Genomic DNA, 20,720 nt, shown 5'->3' with positions numbered 1-20,720 from the left:
TCTCACCATCAGCATAGGAAGGGGTTCTTTACTGTAAGGACAGTCAGGTTATGGGATTCCCTACCAAGAGAGGGGGAATGAGTGATTCATTGGTGGGGAGGAAAGGAGATCTCACCATCAGCATAGGAAGGGGTTCTTTACTGTAAGGGCAGTCAGGTTATGGGATTCCCTACCAAGAGAGGGGGAATGAGTAATTCATTGGTGGGGAGGAAAGGAGATCTCACCATCAGCATAGGAAGGGGTTCTTTACTGTAAGGACAGTCAGGTTATGGGATTCCCTACCAAGAGAGGGGGAATGAGTGATTCATTGGTGGGGAGGAAAGGAGATCTCACCATCAGCATAGGAAGGGGTTCTTTACTGTAAGGACAGTCAGGTTATGGGATTCCCTACCAAGAGAGGGGGAATGAGTAATTCATTGGTGGGGAGGAAAGGAGATCCCACCATCAGTATAGGAAGGGGTTCTTTACTGTAAGGACAGTCAGGTTATGGGATTCCCTACCAAGAGAGGGGGAATGAGTGATTCATTGGTGGGGAGGAAAGGAGATCTCACCATCAGCATAGGAAGGGGGTTCTTTACTGTAAGGACAGTCAGGTTATGGGATTCCCTACCAAGAGAGGGGGAATTAGTGATTCATTGGTGGGGAGGAAAGGAGATTTCACCATCAGTATAGGAAGGGGTTCTTTACTGTAAGGGCAGTCAGGTTATGGGATTCCCTACCAAGAGAGGGGGAATTAGTGATTCATTGGTGGGGAGGAAAGGAGATTTCACCATCAGTATAGGAAGGGGTTCTTTACTGTAAGGGCAGTCAGGTTATGGGATGCAGTGTTCTGGGCAGCTGTTTGCTCAGCATTTTAGGAGGCAAGTGCAGCTGAGAGCTAAATGCACAGAGTTATGGGACACACAGAGCAAACACTGATCCCTCCCGGGGAATCGTTTCCAGGCACCACAATCACTGAGTCAATGGGTGGGGGACAAATGACTTGTGACAGTTTACAGAGCAATGAATTCTCCTATAGCCTCCTGCTTGCAGGGCATTCTGGGAGCTGTAGTTCAACTCAATCTGATATAGCAGCCTTTGATTTCTAAAGTATAATTAACATCATATAATATATTGGCACCAGTGAATAATGGGGCACATTAACTAATGGGTGCCAGTGACTAATGGGGTGCCAGTGAATAACGGGGTGTCAGTGTACCATAGCTGTACAGGGCATTCCCACAATGCAGTGCTCTCACTTACCTGTATGGCCCCGCGCAGGTTGATGCCCGTCTCTATGGCGACAAAGTAGGAGGCCTGCAGGAAGGTTCTCTGTAAGAGGAGAGCGAAGAAGAGGAGGACGGCGAGGACGTAGGCGTTGGCCAGAAACTCTTGGGAGGAAATGAAGAAAACGCCAAGGAAAATCGGCTGCGAAACAGAGTGAAAATGTCATCAGAAAATGGCCCCAAATCATAGGGCCACTAGTGTTGAGACAAGAGAATTAAAACCCGCCCCTGAGGAGCTCGTGGGAGATTCAGTCCCTACAGTTCAGCCCAGGAGGCTCTGGGTTTTGCTAAGAGGAATGAGAACCAGAATAAATGCGTGTAGATGAATAACCCCCACTCAGCACCTTATTACGCTGCCCCCAGTCACGTCCCCACCCTCAGTTTGTCCATAAAGAGCTGAGATTTGGCCTGGGGTCCCCCGTGCCGCCCCCTCCACTGCACCCCCTCCGGCCTCTACTCTCAGATCACTCTCCCCCTGCATTTGGGGCTCAGTATTTGTGTCTATTAGGGGCCCCACTGGTCTCATCTGAATCCCCCCTGGAGCTACACCAGTAAGTCATCAGTAGGTCACCAGTAAGTCACCAGTAAGACTTACCTTCCCCAGGGGACAACCCAAGAGATGAGTGTGTATTTATCAAACCCACCATGGGAGTATGAAGCCCCAGTAGGGTAGGGGGGTACCTGCGGGTGGAAGGTCTTGTTCTCCTGGCTCAGGTGATGGACAATCCCAGAGATACAGAGGGGCCCCGCAAAGCCCAACATGTCGGCCAGAATACGGAAGATGCTGCTCAGGATGAGGGGCCTCCCAAACGCTTGGCACAGGGAACACCAGATGGGCCTCGGACCAGCCGGACTCACCGAGCTCTTGCTCTGGGCAGGGACACAGAGAATTCTGGGTAAGAAAGAGGGTCAGGTGATTGGCTCTTAGGGTGATGAACCTCAGGGCAACTGTGGCCAATGTCTCTTGACCCACAAATAAATACATTGCGCAAATAGACCCATAAAGCAGAGGCTCCCGGGAGTTGTCAGAGAGACTATAATGATCACTCCCAGCCAAACTGTAATTAAATACACTGAGACTCGAGACCCCCCAGTACTGTGAGTGCAGGTCCCACATCTGCTGCTATTCTACTGCCAACCTATAGATGGTGCAGTTTCATTTGCTACACTCTATAGGCCAGATATATGGGTAAAGAAAACACCCTCCTTTATACTGTGATCCCCTAACCCTAAGCCCATCAGGAAATACACTCCCCCGTGTGAAGGAAGTAGAGACAGTCACACGAGTACCAGGAAATACACTCCCCCCCGTGCAAAGGAAAAACGAACCCTGAACCTGATTCTGCCCCCCACGCTCCTGTACCCCATTTAATTCTATTCCCAGATCAGAGAATCGCAGGCAGATGAACTAATTACATAATTACATAACGACCTTTATTGGTTTCATTCTGATTTCTGATGAATCTTTTCTCCAATGACTTCGCATTAACCAGACCCCTAATCCAACGGCCAATCACATTTCCATATAAATGGGGGGGGGGCTGAGTAACAGACGGTCATTTGCCTCCATCTCTCAGTGTTATCATTAGTATTATAAATAGGAACACAGTCAGCCAATCACGTAACCTTGAGATTAGGAGCAAATTATATTTCTGATGATCAGAGGAAAAAACTCAATGTTACTCTCCACTCACAGTCTGAGTCCCTACTCACAGTCTGAGTCTCCACTCACAGTCTGAGTCTCTACTCACAGTCTGAGTCCCCACTCACAGTCTGAGTCTCCACTCACAGTCTGATTCTCCACTCACAGTCTGAGTCCCCTCTCACAGTCTGAATCCCCACTCACATTCTGAGTCCCCACTCACAGTCTGAGTCCCCACTCACAGTATGAGTCTCCACTCACAGTCTAAGTCTCCACTCACATTCTGAGTCCCCTCTCACAGTCTGAATCCCCACTCACAGTCTGAGTCTCCACTCACAGTCTGAGTCTCCACTCACAGTCTGAGTCTCCACTCACAGTCTGAGTCCCCTCTCACAGTTGGAGTCCCCTCTCACAGTCGGAGTCCCCACTCACAGTCTGAGTCTCCACTCACAGTCTAAGTCCCCACTCACAGTCTGAGTCTCCACTCACAGTCTAAGTCCCCACTCACAGTCGGAGTCTCCACTCACAGTCTGAGTCCCCACTCACGGTCTGAGTCTCCACTCAGTCCGAGTCTCCACTCACAGTCTGAGTCCCCACTCACAGTCTGAGTCCCCTCTCACAGTCTGAGTCTCCACTCACAGTCTGAGTCCCCACTCACAGTCTGAGTCTCCACTCACAGTCTGAGTCCCCACTCACAGTCTGAGTCTCCACTCACAGTCTGAGTCCCCACTCACAGTCTGAGTCCCCTCTCACAGTCTGAGTCTCCACTCACAGTCTGAGTCCCCACTCACCTTCTGGCACTGGAAGGCCTTGTTGAGCAGCAGGTAATTGGTGAGGGCTCTCATAGCGATGGGGAGTTTCCCTATTGCTTTCAGGTCGATGGGCTTCTTGTGGGCAGTTTTAATGAAGGAATTCATCCACCAGTAGGTTCCCTTGGACAGGAGATTAACAAACGGCTGCTGGAAGCGCACCCCCAAATCCTGCAGGTCCTCCGGGGGTTTCACCTCTTTGGGGTGTTTATAGAAGACATATCTCTGTAATAAACCAGGTGAAAGGTTCAAGGGAAAAATGGCAGCGGTGTAAAGGGCAAGTTAAAAGCAGGAGGGATTGTCACAGTGCTGGAGGGGAACATATTTACTGTATATAGAGATATAGATATGACTGGAGGGGAACATATATACTGTATATAGAGATATAGATATGACTGGAGGGGAACATATTTACTGTATATAGAGATATAGATATGACTGGAGGGGAACATATATACTGTATATAGAGATATAGATATGACTGGAGGGGAACATATATACTGTATATAGAGATATAGATATGACTGGAGGGGAACATATTTACTGTATATAGAGATATAGATATGACTGGAGGGGAACATATATACTGTATATAGAGATATAGATATGACTGGAGGGGAACATATATACTGTATATAGAGATATAGATATGACTGGAGGGGAACATATTTACTGTATATAGAGATATAGATATGGCTGGAGGGGAACATATTTACTGTATATAGAGATATAGATATGGCTGGAGGGGAACATATTAGAGAAGTGGGTGCCATGGGGTGACATCTGGGGAACATAATGTTATTAATAATAAAAGCAAATGAGGGAAAGACTTCTCAGTACCCGCCTCTACCAGCCTGTGTCCTTGGCACAAATGAAAAGAAGGGGCCGCTGATAACCCAATATCTGAGGTGTTTGTTACATGGCAGCTCCGTCTCACTCACGTACCAGATGCTTCCTGTGTACTCATTACTGATATATGATATTCACTCCTCTGTGCCAAACAGCAGGGCAGGGGCAGTTTAATCAGTGACTGATATTTTACCTGCAGGAGGGACCCAACCCCTCCATTTACAACCTGCACCCATCAAATATCTGTCTCCCCCTTAAGTCACATTATTATTTTTTATTTATATACTGTAGCACCAACATATTCTGTAGCCTTGTACAAGGATTATACTGGTTCACATCAGTCCCTGCCCCAGTGAGTTTACAATCTAAGGTCCCTATCACATTCCCATCAGTCCCTGCCCCAGTGAGCTTACAATCTAAGGTCACTATCACATTCCCATCAGTCCCTGCCCCAGTGAGCTTACAATCTAAGGTCCCTATCACATTCCCATCAGTCCCTTCCCCAGTAAACTTACAATCTAAGGTCCCTATCACATTTCCATCAGTCCCTACCCCAGTGAGCTTACAATCTAAGGTCCCTATCACACTCCCATCAGTCCCTGCCCCAGTGAGCTTACACTCTAAGGTCCCTACCACACTCCCATCAGTCCCTGCCCCAGTGAGCTTACAATCTAATGTCCCTATCACACTGCCATCAGTTCCTGCCCCAGTGAACTTACAATCTAAGGTCCCTATCACATTCCCATCAGTCCCTACCCCAGTGAGCTTACAATCTAAGGCCCTATCACACTGCCATCAGTCCCTGCCCCAGTGAGCTTACAATCTAAAGTCCCGATCATCCTCCCATCAGTCCCTGCCCCAGTGAGCTTACAATCAAAGGTCCCAATCACACTCCCATCAGTCCCTGCCCCAGTGAGCTTACAATCTAAGGTCCCTATCACATTCCCATCAGTCCCTGACCCAATGAGTTTACAATCTAAGGTCCCTGTCATATTCCCATCAGTCCCTGTCCCAGTGAGCTTACAATTTAAAGTCCCTAGCACATTACCATTATTCACTGCCATGAGTCCCTGATGGGAAACTTACAGTTTAAGATCTGTATAATATTCCCATCAGCCCCCGCCCCAGTGGGCTTACAATCTAAATGTGGCAGCCTGCCTGAGATCTAGTGAAAATTGACAGATATCCATCAGGCAGTTTTTCTCAGGAGCCAATTAACCTGCCTGTAAGTATTTGGGGTGTGGCGGGACCTCCGCAGACATGGGGAGAATAAACTTGTAGAGAGTCTCCAGGCTGGGAGTGAATGCAGGACCCAGAGGATCAGTAATAATACTAACCACCTCCATGCAGACAAGCCTATTCCATAAATCAGCAGACAGCTTGTGATATATCAGATTTATGCCCTGACACTGGCACTGAGATGCCCTGGATGGTGCCCCTGATTCCCCCAGTCAGACTCAGTGACAAGAGGCAGCAGGGAGTTGTACGGGGAGTGACAGCCAATCCCTAGCACCACTCCGGATCTCATTTCAGGGGCAGAAACCTCACCATTGTCTTCCTGAGCCGCATTGTGTTACAGTCATGTGACCAATGTCTCTGCCGCAGCCCGTACAGCCATTAGGAGTGAGTACAGACAGCTGCAACTATATCTGAGGGCCGAGTATCCACCTTGTCCCTCAGCATCTAATGACTCTTAGCTTTGCCCAAGGGAATCTGATCTCTGTAGCTTCTCCCCTTCAGTTTCTCTCCTCCTCTCGCTTTTCCTTCCATTGTCTCCTTGTGTCCCCTCCTCTCTACTTTCCCTTCTCCTGTTCCCCTAATTATTCCCTTTCCCCCCAATGTCCTGTCTCACCCCATCACTCAAGCTTCACCTCTCCTGTTACCCCCAAGTATCATTTCTCACCCCCTTATTTCCCTGTTCTCCCCTCTCACTTGTGTTCTCCCTTTTTTTCTCTTCCCCTCATTAACTTTCTCTCCAACTTTCTTCTCCCCATTTTGTGTTGGGCTAATGATTGTCTGGACATGGGGTGAGGCACGTCCCAAGCTTTTGGGGTGAATATGGGGTACTGAGTATTGACACAAAGAGACTGAGTACTTGATAAACATTGGACTTTTTCCAACATAACTCTGTAACTTGCCTCCCCGACCCCAAACGTGTCCATATTGCTCCAGTCATGAGATATTCTCTGAATTAAAGGCAACATTAACCTGACCAAATTCCAATCATTTTATGACATTTTAATGACAGCAGGGACTCACTGAAGTCTAAGAAACATATTGCAGCTGAGCAGAATAAGCAGTATGGCAGCCCCCACTCAAAGAATTGGAAATACGGGGATTTGACTTAAGGGGGAAAAGGGGAAGAAAAAGAGAATTAAGAGAGAGACTTACCCTTACCCGGATGACATTTATCTCGACAGCCAATAACATCCCGTAGAAAATGGCGAGGAGCCCCGTGAGGCAGAAGCGAAGTTGGAGGAAACCGACGCCATTATCACAGAACTTGACAAACTTGATGGTTTTGGTGATGAAGGCCAACGTCCAATAGACTAGCAGCGCTGTATAGAGGAGGGAATGGGGCAGTTTATATCTAAGGGGTGACAATTACAAGCAGCTCCCCCCCCCCAATATACAGATCTTTATTGTCGGTACTTAATTAGGGAGGTTCAAGCTGCAGTGGCAAAGTGTAGTTCAACAACAACAGGTTGGGTATCACAGGGAGTAAAACGAGAGCCCCCGGGAACCATTGATCTGACTCACGTCCCTCCAGCAATCACTCGCCAATCACTAGACTTTAAATGGAAATTGATCTCCAAACCCCCCAGCCGTGCTAATGCCCCCACTCAACTACTGAGAGACTTGTCTACTGGGGATTCCAATGAGATTGACCCCAAGTCAGAGAGATGAAAGGGGGGTATTAAATCCAGGAACAACTGGATGTGAGCTTGGGAGGGTTTTAGGGGATTAGTTGTTTCTGTCTGTACCGACATGACAGTTAGTGATGAACTGTCACATGTGTCCAACCTGCAGCTCTTGTCTCTCACTGTGACAACAAATGTGGGGCCTCAGCTTGGACATCACTTATATACGATATTACTGTCTCCATCTTGTCCTACTGTCTCCATCTTGTCCTACTGTCTCCATCTTGTCCTACTGTCTCCATCTTGTCCTACTGTCTCCATCTTGTCCTACTGTCTCCATCTTGTCCTACTGTCTCCATCTTGTCCTACTGTCTCCATTTTGCCCTACTGTCTCCACCTTGTCCTACTGTCTCCATCTTGTCCTACTGTCTCCATCTTGTCCTACTGTCTCCATCTTGCCATACTGACTCCATCTTGCCCTACTGTCTCCATCTTGTCCTACTGTCTCCATCTTGTCCTACTGTCTCCACCTTGTCCTACTGTCTCCATCTTGTCCTACTGTCTCCATCTTGTCCTACTGTCTCCATCTTGTCCTACTGTCTCCATTTTGCCCTACTGTCTCCACCTTGTCCTACTGTCTCCATCTTGCCCTACTGTCTCCATTTTGCCCTACTGTCTCCACCTTGTCCTACTGTCTCCATCTTGTCCTACTGTCTCCATCTTGTCCTACTGTCTCCATCTTGCCATACTGACTCCATCTTGCCCTACTGTCTCCATCTTGTCCTACTGTCTTCATCTTGTCCTACTGTCTCCATCTTGTCCTACTGTCTCCATTTTGCCCTACTGTCTCCATCTTGTCCTACTGTCTCCATCTTGTCCTACTGCCTCCATCTTGTCCTACTGTCTCCATCTTGTCCTACTGTCTCCATCTTGCCCTACTGTCTCCATCTTGCCCTACTGTCTCCATCTTGCCCTACTGTCTCCATCTTGCCCTACTGTCTCCATCTTGTCCTACTGTCTCCATCTTGCCCTACTGTCTCCATCTTGTCCTACTGTCTCCCTCTTGCCCTACTATCTCCATCTTGTCCTACTGTCTCCATCTTGCCCTACTGTCTCCATCTTGTCCTACTGTCTCCATCTTGTCCTACTGTCTCCATCTTGCCCTACTGTCTCCATCTTGCCCTACTGTCTCCATCTTGTCCTACTGTCTCCATCTTACCCTACTGTCTCCATCTTGTCCTAATGTCTCCATCTTGTCCTACTGTCTCAATCTTGTCCTAATGTCTCCATATTGTCCTAATGTCTCCCTCTTGTCCTACTGTCTCCATCTTGTCCTACTGTCTCCATCTTCCTCTACTGTCTCCATCTTGTCCTACTGTCTCCATCTTGTCCTACTGTCTCCATCTTGTCCTACTGTCTCCATCTTGCCCTACTGTCTCCATCTTGCCCTACTGTCTCCATCTTGTCCTACTGTCTCCATCTTACCCTACTGTCTCCATCTTGTCCTAATGTCTCCATCTTGTCCTACTGTCTCCATCTTGTCCTACTGTCTCCATCTTGTCCTACTGTCTTCATCTTGTTCTACTGTCTCCATCTTACCCTACTGTCTCCATCTTGTCCTAATGTCTCCATCTTGTCCTACTGTCTCCATCTTGTCCTACTGTCTCCATCTTGTCCTAATGTCTCCATATTGTCCTACTGTCTCAATCTTGTCCTAATGTCTCCATATTGTCCTAATGTCTCCCTCTTGTCCTACTGTCTCCATCTTGTCCTACTGTCTCCATCTTCCTCTACTGTCTCCATCTTGTCCTACTGTCTCCATCTTGTCCTACTGTCTCCATCTTGTCCTACTGTCTCCATCTTGCCCTACTGTCTCCATCTTGCCCTACTGTCTCCATCTTGTCCTACTGTCTCCATCTTACCCTACTGTCTCCATCTTGTCCTACTGTCTTCATCTTGTTCTACTGTCTCCATCTTACCCTACTGTCTCCATCTTGTCCTAATGTCTCCATCTTGTCCTACTGTCTCCATCTTGTCCTACTGTCTCCATCTTGTCCTAATGTCTCCATATTGTCCTAATGTCTCCCTCTTGTCCTACTGTCTCCATCTTGTCCTACTGTCTCCATCTTCCTCTACTGTCTCCATCTTACCCTACTGTTCTCATGTTGCACTACTGTCTGTCTCCATCTTATCCCACTGTCTCCATCTTGCCCCACTGTCTCTTGCCTGTGTATTGCAGTTGATGCGGGTGCTTCAGGGCCGGTGAGATGGAGAGACAGATGGGCAGTAATTGAATAATGTGCCTGGGATGGTAATGGCCTCTATTCCTGCACTAATAATATTATTGTTCATTTCTATATGTAAATGAGAGTGTTGATATGGGAATCCCCCCCCCCGTCTCGCTCTCGTTCTTACAGATTCAATTTTCTCTCAGTAATAAATGAGAATGAATTGGTCTGGTGAGGGGGAGGGGCAGGAATTGAGCAGAGATGTGTCTCCTACATGTTTATTACATTCCCAACACGATCCCCTCCCCCTCCCCTTCCCACAATCCATTGCATGTAAGGGTTAATAGCGCTGCTGATTTCCATGGTTTTGTTTCCTCTGTCCCAGCTCAGTCTCCTCTCTCAATATATTGTGTGTGTTCCTTTAACTGCAGGGACAGGTCTCCGAGACACCCGGGCAGATAACGAAGGAATGGAACATGGAACAAACCTATTAATAACTTGGGGAAGTTGGACGTCTCGATGTTGTGGTAATAGACAATGGAAGTGACAGCCGCCAGGAATGCCATCACCGCCGGCATGTACAGGTGCAAGTGACGCGACTTGGAAAATCTGAGAAATACAAAAAATTAGATTAGTGGCACTCAGGTCTGTATATACATGTGGCCCCTGGGTTAGTGGCACTCAGGTCTGTATATACATGTGGCCCCTGGGTTAGTGGCACTCAGGTCTGTATATACATGTGGTCCCTGGGTTAGTGGCACTCAGGTCTGTATATACAAGTGGCCCCTGGGTTAGTGGCACTCAGGTCTGTATATACATGTGGTCCCTGGGTAAGAAGGAATCAGGTCTGTATATACAAGTGGCCCCTGGGTTAGTGGCACTCAGGTCTGTATATACATGTGGCCCCTGGGTTAGTGCAGAATAATGGGCCTTGGTATGAGGTCTCCACTCACAGTCACCCACACATTGTGTATTTCATCCATAACAATAACATTATCCTTGTGTTTTATAGGGGCCCCTCATAGAGAGACTCCCATCCCCCTAAACCTTGTATAAAGGGGGAAGAACTCCAGCACTGGGGAACAGCCGGGGTATATGGGAAAGAAACTCTCCAGGGGCCCCATCTAAACATTCCCCCTAAACCTGCTCTTCGCAACACCATTATTCCCATTTTCACTCTCACACTCATCAGTGAATTTCACTCTCACTGTCCCAGACTGATGTTTTACTTTCCCTTGAGTTTTTATTGTGATCACTCAGTGTGTTTATTGTTTTCCCCAGTAAATCCCCAACTCCCTTCCCTCTGCTGAACTCCCTGAACCTCCGGACTCCCAGTGACCCGCAGCCCCCGTCAGATTTGCGCACAAACATTCCCCATTAAATAATATTATTGGACTTAAAGTAAATGTTTATATGGGGAGGTCGCAGGTCAGAGCATCACCCTAATCCCCCCGAATTCCCTTCTCCCGAGTCACAACACTGATTCTTGGGTCACTCCTTGTTCCCAGCGACCAAAGGTTCTGCACTGATTCTATTGGCTCTTTGGGGGGTCACTCATATAAAGCTGCTGATTGGATGTGCCCATTAACCCTTCCCAGACCCCTGAGCCCATTAATGAGGGTCCCACGTGCTGGGGTTCCCGGGTTGGGGGGACGTTGGCTGTTTGGTGGTTTTGGTTGTTACCCATCAGACACGATCCCTTCAGCAATTTCACACACGAGGACGAAGAGGAGGATGAAGGTGAGAATCCAGCGCAGGTTGTGCCCCGGGAAGTGCAGCCACGTGCTGTGATGGATGTGCACTTTGGAGCTCTGGCTCCCCCATCCTGTGAGGGCACAAAAGACACATCAGACTGGGGCACAAGAGGTTAATAACAATTCTCAGTATGATTTAGTCTCACTCTCCCTCCCAGTGCAATGAGCTCAGTATTACAAGGTCTTATAATAAACATGGGGGACTCATGGGGGGTTAAGGTTCTACATGAATGTGGAATTTGGGCAAAATAATGGGGCGACTCCTGTTCATCAAGGTGACAGGTGCAGCCCTTTAAGGGGGAACCCACATTCTATAACGAAGATGAGAGTGAATTTTCTGGGTGCCAGGCCTGTACCTGCTGACAGTTTATCATTTCCCAATCAGAGTCCGAAAGCAAAAGACCAATAGGAATTAGGGGGGAACGGAGCAGATTTTGTGGAAACGATTTGATAAAGGGGAGAAGTTGCAGAACAATTCTGGTACAATCCGTCAGCCCTAGTGAAATCGCATACCTCCCAACTGTCCCTTTTTCGGAGGGACAGTCCCTCTTTTGACAGCTCAACCCGCAGTCCCTCATTTGTACTGGAAAGTCCCTCTTTTCTCTGCACTGAACAACCAGAAAAAGAAACTAAGTTTCTCACTTAATTGGCTTTTAGCAGAGAGCCCAGAACAGCTAACAGGTGCAAATAAGATACTTTGTAACAATTTTGAGACACAAAAAAACAGTTTAGATAAGGAGAAATATTTTCAAACTTTCATAACCTGCCAAATTTTGTAAAATTAACATGGTAATCAGGGGGTGTGACCACAGAAAGGGGCGTGATCAAAAAATTTCGGCGCACTACTTGCGAAAAAAATTTTTGTCCCTCTTTTTACTTCCAAAATATTGGGAGGTATGAAATCGACTCAGTAGCAATTGTAGCAGATGTCGTTCTCACTGCTGCGACTGCAACAATCAAAGTCCAAGTGTGAGCGACAAACCAATACAGTGTCTGAGGCCCCGGGGCCCCTGAATACAAATCAGCTCAAACATAGGGCCACACAGAAGCCTCCTACATCGCCAGGGGCCCCAGTTTGAGTTGGAAGTGACTACATAAATATGGGGGTGTCTGAACTTCCCTCATTTGCAGAACTTCTCTCTCTCTTTGTAACTAAGTATCACTTCCAGGAAACTCCTCCTTCCCTGAAAATCACTGAAATGGATCAGAACCTTGAAGTTTATTTATAAAACAACACAGGATTGCTGTATCTGTGGCTCCGGCACTAAGAGTGGGTGCTGTTTAGGGGGATCACTATAAATTTTCTCTGGCCAACGAGCAGCAGAATTAGTTCTAATCCAGTTCTCGGGCCCTAAATCTGTCTCCAAGACATGGATATGGGCCCCTGGGAATAAGGTGCAGAAGCCACGGAATAACAGGTTAATCATTTATTGATTCCACTTTACCCATTGTGTCTGGTTCTGCGGGTCACTGAGGTCCCAGCCAATCATATCATAGTAAATATGACAGTTGCAGCTTGTTACTGAGTGGGCATCAGACTGTGGTTCCATTGGGCCCCGGTGCCATTACATTGATACATTGAGCCCATTAGATCTGCAGGAGACCAGTACCAGCTCCAATGAGTCAGTAACTGGCGCATAATTATTTTGCTTTAATTACTTACAGAATATGAAAGAAGTAACGGTGTAAATTACAGGCCCCCCGTTTCTGACTGACAGTTGCCATGGTTACCCAGTGGTGGGATTACTTGAGTGGGAACAGCAGTCGGAGATTGTGGGACTCCCTGTACCTCGTGGCACAGTTTAAAGGAAGACGTGGCAACTGCTGCCCCCCCATAGTAATACATTGCACCCCCATAATATAAAGACTCCCAGCAGCTCCATGACTCCCTGTTACACACTAACCAATCAGAGACACGGAGAGACAGGGCTTGAGCAGAGAATACCCAGAATGCACTGCCAGGCCCTGCCCATGAGGAGCCACAGGAAGCAGAAGGGCAGGACCATTGTACATTGAGGAAATTTTAGGGGTGTCACTATTATCAGCTACAAATTGTGGGGTCACTATTATTTATTATAAGCAGGGAGGAGCTGGACCATCTAAACCAATCCCTGTCTGTGTTTCTTTCCTACGGAATTAAACCAGGATTAACCCTTGCACTGCCAGACAGAGGCACCTGGGCCTGATGAAACCACTTACTGGTGCTAATGGGTCTCTCTGGATATTGATCCTGTGCCCTTTGTCTTTACTGTCATTTCTGTTACTATCAGACCTGCTGGGGGAGGGGGGGAACATTAATGGAAATGTTAATGGGGAGGGGATATACTCACAGTCCTACAGTGAACTACATCTCCCAGCAGCTTCTGTTGCCTAACACAATATCCCATTACAAGCTGGGAGCACCCTCGTCTCTACCATTCATCCAAGCAACGAGCAGCTTTATGTACAGTAGGTACCGGTACAACTAGAAATCCCATCATTCTACTTCCTGATCCCTGACAGCACAAATCAGCAGCCTCTGTATAAACAAACTCCTCCTTCCACTGGGCTGTGCAATATAGAGCATTATACAGGGGCTTGATATGATTTCTGATTTCTTTCATATGAATCACTAAGTTAAGATAAACATATCACTGATATATTAGTACTCGTATAAGGAATAATGTACCCCCTACTGTAAATGATAAGGATATTAGAAGTCACTGAGGGGTTGTTCTGTGACCATATAAAGGCACAAGGCTGCAGGCTGAGTTATACAGGGAACTCTGAGTATCACGCATGTACAGGTTAATTTAAAGTGATACTCACGTATTAACCCTTACATGTCACTTCCTAAGCACCACAAGATACAGACATTGACATGGAGTGGCCATAATGTAAATATTTTAGTTTTACATCTGGACGTTTCCCCTTGTGTCGGGGGGCGGAGGACCCACATGAGTAACATTCCCCCCAGATTTACTGTTTAATCAGTGAGAATTCCCATAAAGGTGCCCTGTTACCCCCTCACTCCCAGGCTCCTTCTATTCTGGGCACAACTGGAATGTCTCTGAAACCCATGTGGCTGCCAAGCGAGGCGGCTGCTAAGTGACTATGAGCCAAAAATGTGACAGATTTATTGGGACACGAGAGGAACCTCCAGGGAAAGGAATTATTGGCTTATTAGTGGCCGGAGCCCAGGAATCACTGAAACTCCCGGCACGTCAGATCCATGTGCTGCAAACTGGGAGTTAGTCACCTTCTCCTCTACATTCCCAATTGAGAGCCCACCATGTCCTTTATATACTCCCACCCTGATATAGATCAAGTCAACCCAATGGGACCCACCAGGGAGCCCATCATGTCCTTTAGAAACTCTCAGCCTATAATAGATCAGGTCAACCAAATTGGACCCACCAGAGAGCCCACCATGTCCTCCAGAAACTCCCTGCCTACAATAGATCAGTCCAACCCAATGGGACCCACCAGAGAACCCACCATGTCCTTTAGATACTTCCACCCTGAAATAGAACAAGTCAACCCAATGGGACCCACCAGAGAGCCCACCATGTCCTCCAGAAACTCCCAGCCTACAATAGATCAGTCCAACCCAATGGGACCCACCAGAGAACCCACAATGTCCTTTAGATATTTCCACCTTGATATAAATCAGTCCAACCCAATGGGACCCACCAGGGAGTCCACCATGTCCTCCAGAAACTCACAGCCTTCTAATGGGACCCAGCAGAGAACCCACCTAGTCCTCCAGAAACTCCCACCCTACTATAGATCAGAACAACCCAATGGGACCCACCAGGGAGCCCACTTTCCAGAGCAGGATGAAGTTGGAGAAGTTTCTGATGCCCCTATAAAGTGGTGCCCGTATGGGTAAATACTGTAGGTTTAATGCCCGGCACAGACACATTTTCCTGGAATCACATCATTTCCAACAAGACAACATGTTTGAGCTGCAAGCTCTTCAGCACAGACACATGGGAATGACTGAAGTTTGGGGGGTCCCTGGGATCCATCAGGAGGAGCAGTGAGTAGGTGCAGTGAGTTGCATTACAGGACACAATGGTGCAGTACAAATGCCAGTCATTAGCCACATGAAGGTAAGTAGTAGCCACAGTCACTTACCAATGAAGAGGATGGGGAAGGTGATGAAGAGCAGGAATACGTGGGGGACCACATTGAGGGCATCTACAAAGCAGCCGTTGTTCAGGACCCCCTTATCCACATTATAAGCCTGAGAGTCGTTCTCGTTGCCACAGAAAGCCAGGGACATGGTGCCACTGGGACCGGCTCACAGGGGGGCACGAGGGGCCACAGACCTTGGGACGGCACAGCTGGGGGGGTCCCCCTTGGGAACATCCAATAAATAGACAAGGGCTGGGGGTAGATCCATCCCCACTCACAAAGGGCCACACTCCATGCACCCCTCAAGCACCGTGACTCAGGCAGGAGAGGGGGGCCAGTCAGCACCCCCAGCAGGGGAAAGGGGGGCCTCTTTGAGCACAAGCAGGAGGGCACAGGAGAGACACTTCCAGGAGCAGCACTTTCATTACCCCCAGGTGGGGACAGAAGAGGGACCTTGAGCAGCAGGAGGAGGGGCAGGAGGGACGCAGGGGTCAGGCAGGAGGGACGCAGGGGTCAGCAGTGATGTCCTTGTGTCAGATCTGGGGGACTGTGAGGGTCTCAGCTCTGCGGCTCCTGCTCTTACTCTCAGCTCGAGGAGGCTCCGGAGCTGCTTTTGTGCTGGAGCAGCTGATCTGCTCTTAAAGGCACAGTAACCTCCCTGTCATTGTACAGTCAGTGCTCACTATCGGCAGCAACGCAGAGCCCCCCAGTGTTTGTCAACTGTCATCTGTCCCCAGCCTGACAGTTAGCCCAACATTTCGATATTCCCTGTGTTAACACATAAACCTCTTGTCTTAATGGGGGTGAGTGTGTTTAACCCCTGCAATGCCACAACCTGGGAATTAACCCATGAAGTGCTAAAACATGGTAATTAACCCCTGCATTTCCAGGACCTGGAACTGGAACCTGACTCATACCCCTTGCATTGCAGGGACCTGGTGATTATTAACCCCTGAACTGCTGTAATAAAAGCTCTAAAACTCCTACACTGCTGGAACCTGGCTCTTAACCCCTGCACTGCTATAATCTCCCTTAAATGCTGGACCTGGTACTTAACCCCTTCAGTAATAAAGTAATAGTTTGTGTGGGGGGTCGTTTAGGGAACAGTGACAATAATTTGGGCTCCTCTGAGATTATGTTGCACAGAATGGATAAGGGATCACCCAAATATCCACCATAATAAGATGATGATTTTGCTCCTCCGTATTGAGTCAGTTGCTTATTGTTCTGTATATGGGACCTGCCAAACTGGTATGTGACTCACTGAGTGTTGGTCAGTGAGTGTCGGTCAGTGAGTGTTGGTCAGTGAGTGTCGGTCAGTGAGTGTCGGTCAGTGAGTGTCGGTCAGTGAGTGTTGGTTGGTCAGTGAGTGTTGGTCAGTGAGTGTTGGTCAGTGAGTGTCAGTCAGTGAGTGTTGGTCAGTGAGTGTCAGTCAGCGAGTGTTGATCAGTGAGTGTCGGTCAGTGAGTGTCGGTCAGTGAGTGTTGGTTGGTCAGTGAGTGTTGGTCAGTGAGTGTCAGTCAGCGAGTGTTGATCAGTGAGTGTCGGTCGGCGAGTGTCGGTCGGTGAGTGTCGGTCAGTGAGTGTCGGTCAGTGAGTGTTGGTCAGTGAGTGTTGGTCAGTGAGTGTCGGTCAGTGAGTGTCGGTCAGTGAGTGTTGGTTGGTCAGTGAGTGTTGGTCAGTGAGTGTCGGTCAGTGAGTGTTGATCAGTGAGTGTCGGTCGGCGAGTGTCGGTCGGTGAGTGTCGGTCAGTGAGTGTCGGTCAGTGAGTGTTGGTCAGTGAGTGTTGGTCAGTGAGTGTCGGTCAGTGAGTGTTGGTCAGTGAGTGTTGGTCAGTGAGTGTTGGTCAGTGAGTGTTGGTTAGTGAGTGTTGGTCAGTGAGTGTTGGTCAGTGAGTGTCGGTCAGTGAGTGTTGATCAGTGAGTGTCGGTCAGTGAGTGTCGGTCAGTGAGTGTCGGTCAGTGAGTGTCGGTCAGTGAGTGTCGGTCAGTGAGTGTCGGTCAGTGAGTGTCGGTCAGTGAGTGTCGATCAGTGAGTGTCGGTCAGTGAGTGTCGGTCAGTGAGTGTCGGTCAGTGAGTGTTGGTCAGTGAGTGTTGGTCAGTGAGTGTTGGTCAGTGAGTGTCGGTCAGTGAGTGTTGGTCAGTGAGTGTTGGTCAGTGAGTGTCGGTCAGTGAGTGTTGGTCAGTGAGTGTTGGTCAGTGAGTGTTGGTCAGTGAGTGTTGGTTAGTGAGTGTTGGTCAGTGAGTGTTGGTCAGTGAGTGTCGGTCAGTGAGTGTTGATCAGTGAGTGTCGGTCAGTGAGTGTCGGTCAGTGAGTGTCGGTCAGTGAGTGTCGGTCAGTGAGTGTCGGTCAGTGAGTGTCGGTCAGTGAGTGTTGGTCAGTGAGTGTTGATCAGTGAGTGTCGGTCAGTGAGTGTCGGTCAGTGAGTGTCGGTCAGTGAGTGTTGGTCAGTGAGTGTTGGTCAGTGAGTGTTGGTCAGTGAGTGTCGGTCAGTGAGTGTTGGTCAGTGAGTGTTGGTCAGTGAGTGTTGGTTAGTGAGTGTCGGTCAGTGAGTGTTGGTCAGTGAGTGTTGGTCAGTGAGTGTTGGTCAGTGAGTGTTGGTTAGTGAGTGTTGGTCAGTGAGTGTTGGTCAGTGAGTGTCGGTCAGTGAGTGTCGGTCAGTGAGTGTCGGTCAGTGAGTGTTGGTCAGTGAGTGTTGATCAGTGAGTGTCGGTCAGTGAGTGTCGGTCAGTGAGTGTTGGTCAGTGAGTGTTGGTCAGTGAGTGTTGGTCAGTGAGTGTTGGTTAGTGAGTGTTGGTCAGTGAGTGTTGGTCAGTGAGTGTCGGTCAGTGAGTGTCGGTCAGTGAGTGTCGGTCAGTGAGTGTTGGTCAGTGAGTGTTGATCAGTGAGTGTCGGTCAGTGAGTGTCGGTCAGTGAGTGTCGGTCAGTGAGTGTTGGTCAGTGAGTGTTGGTCAGTGAGTGTTGGTCAGTGAGTGTCGGTCAGTGAGTGTTGGTCAGTGAGTGTCGGTCAGTGAGTGTTGGTCAGTGAGTGTTGGTCAGTGAGTGTTGGTCAGTGAGTGGATCACCAGCAGATGAGTAAGAGGAGTCACAGGCTTCACTTCCCAAGGTTTGATCATTTTATTTGTTGGTCAGAACAAACAGAACAAAAAGGTGAACACAAGACGTTTGGCCCCTCATATGGTATTTGTTCCTCCTGCCATAAAGCAAAGCCTCCTGGATTAACAGAAAGTTGCGACTGGCAGGTAAAATGTTCAACTCAGGTTGTTCCTGCTGGTTATTAGTTATAAGGGACCAGTTAGTTTTAGGGTCGGTATCGAAGGAAGGTAAATTGGCTGATGGAAACAGAGAACATGAGGATTTTCCCATATACAATAAAGTGAAAATAAAAAGGATTTTATTGGGATGTTAAATCAGTGATCTACATAAATGAGTCCATAATCCTAGAATGGGAGAAACATATGTAAAAACTCATTGATTAGAGTGAAACACTATTCTCTGCAGTGAAACAGCTCAATCGGCTCTGGTGCAACTACAGTAACTTATTTGTTATTTATGTGACTATAACTGACGCGTCACATGATCTCACACAAATAACTGCTGTACCCCGGGATCTGGAAGCCCCAGAAATATTCCCTATAATTTCAACATCCCCCAGAGCAGACGAGAATGGGGGGGGGGAAGGGGTGAGCAATTAGTTAACCCACAACAACAAATCGGATATTTGATGTCAAACAGGTGCTCAGGAAGTGCTGATTGTTGCTATGGGTTACTAGACTGACTTTACAACTTTTATTATTACCCCCCCCCTGTTATCCAAGAAGGTGAAGATTGTTTCACAGTAACTAATGGGCACGACAGGTGCACCCTCCTTTTCTTCGTGCAGCATCGACCCCCCCCCATAATGTCCCCCATTCACCAAAATATAAAGCTCCCCCAAACACCTTCTCCAGACATCCAGTATAAATAGACTCTATTAAATATCTAATAAAGCACCAGAGAACCTTGAGCCAGACAGTCCCAGGGTCATGTGAGGATCTGCCCCCCAATAAATTCTGCCCCCCAATAAATTCTGCCCCCCAATAAATTCTGCCCCCCTCACACTCTCTGGGCTCTGCAGCAAATACAATTTCCATGTCAGACACAGACAGAAAGTCTCAGACTCACAAACCAAATCATTTCCCCAGCGCCGCACTGGCCTTGTGCTACCGGCCGACTCCTGAGCCCAACACCGACCTCATTACTCATTAGTAACGAGACTTCATCCAACTCATCAATAATAAATGTGTCCTCTGTTTATTTACAGCACTGCTGCGAGGGATTATCTTCTGTTCTTCCAACACACTCACTCCTGGCACAGACAATACAGGTAATGGGGTGACTGTCCTGGGACCCCATAAATAAAAAAGTCTCACAACAATGGGAAAGAAACATAAAGGTGAAAGACAAAAGGGAAACATAAGGAAAACATGGAAACGTAGGACAAGATGGAGACGTAGGACAAGATGGAGACAGTAGGGCAAGATGGAGACAGTAGGACAAGATGGAGACAGTAGGGCAAGATGGAGACAGTAGGACAAGATGGAGACAGTAGGACAAGATGGAGACAGAAGGACAAGATGGAGACAGTAGGACAAGGTGGAGACAGTAGGACAAGATGGAGACAGTAGGACAAGATGGAGACAGAAGGACAAGATGGAGACAGTAGGACAAGATGGAGACAGTAGGGCAAGATGGAGGCAATAGGGCAAGATGGAGACAGTAGGACAAGATGGAGACAGTAGGACAAGATGGAGACAGTAGGGCAAGATGGAGGCAATAGGGCAAGATGGAGACAGTAGGACAAGATGGAGACAGTAGGGCAAGATGGAGGCAATAGGGCAAGATGGAGACAGTAGGACAAGATGGAGACAGTAGGACAAGATAGAGACAGTAGGACAAGATGGAGACAGTAGGACAAGATGGAGACAGTAGGACAAGATGGAGACAGAAGGACAAGATGGAGACAGTAGGACAAGATGGAGACAGTAGGACAAGATGGAGACAGTAGGACAAGATGGAGACAGTAGGGCAAGATGGAGACAGTAGGGCAAGATGGAGACAGTAAGGCAAGATGGAGACAGTAGGACAAGATGGAGACAGTAAGGCAAGATGGAGACAGTAGGCAACATGGAGACAGTAGGAAAAGATGGAGA

General features: G+C 48.1%; 1 protein-coding gene across 5 annotated transcripts in view; it reads right to left on the bottom strand.

Annotated features, from left to right (window-relative positions):
- LOC108713435 (ATP-binding cassette sub-family C member 8) overlaps positions 1 to 16,153 on the bottom strand; it is a 51,559-nt gene extending 35,406 nt beyond the window's left edge. For 2 of the 5 annotated variants that reach the window (XM_041589640.1, XM_041589642.1), the window contains exons 1-7: positions 15,528 to 16,153; positions 11,338 to 11,479; positions 10,142 to 10,263; positions 6,957 to 7,123; positions 3,699 to 3,941; positions 1,947 to 2,135; positions 1,243 to 1,407 (exon numbers count right to left, since the gene is read on the bottom strand). In XM_041589640.1, the coding sequence (XP_041445574.1) occupies positions 1,243 to 1,407; positions 1,947 to 2,135; positions 3,699 to 3,941; positions 6,957 to 7,123; positions 10,142 to 10,263; positions 11,338 to 11,479; positions 15,528 to 15,675 (1,176 nt within the window). In that variant the 5' untranslated portion in view covers positions 15,676 to 16,153. The remainder of the gene's footprint in view (positions 1 to 1,242; positions 1,408 to 1,946; positions 2,136 to 3,698; positions 3,942 to 6,956; positions 7,124 to 10,141; positions 10,264 to 11,337; positions 11,480 to 15,527) is intronic. The other 3 variants (XM_041589638.1, XM_041589641.1, XM_041589639.1) reach the window with 2 other exon arrangements.
- Positions 16,154 to 20,720: the final 4,567 nt, after the last annotated feature.

The sequence above is a fragment of the Xenopus laevis genome, chromosome 4L, assembly GCF_017654675.1.
Source record: "Xenopus laevis strain J_2021 chromosome 4L, Xenopus_laevis_v10.1, whole genome shotgun sequence".
Classification (NCBI taxonomy): Eukaryota; Metazoa; Chordata; class Amphibia; order Anura; family Pipidae; genus Xenopus; species Xenopus laevis.
Note: the sequence above shows the minus strand (reverse complement) of the source record. Positions and strands in the feature narration are given on the sequence as shown.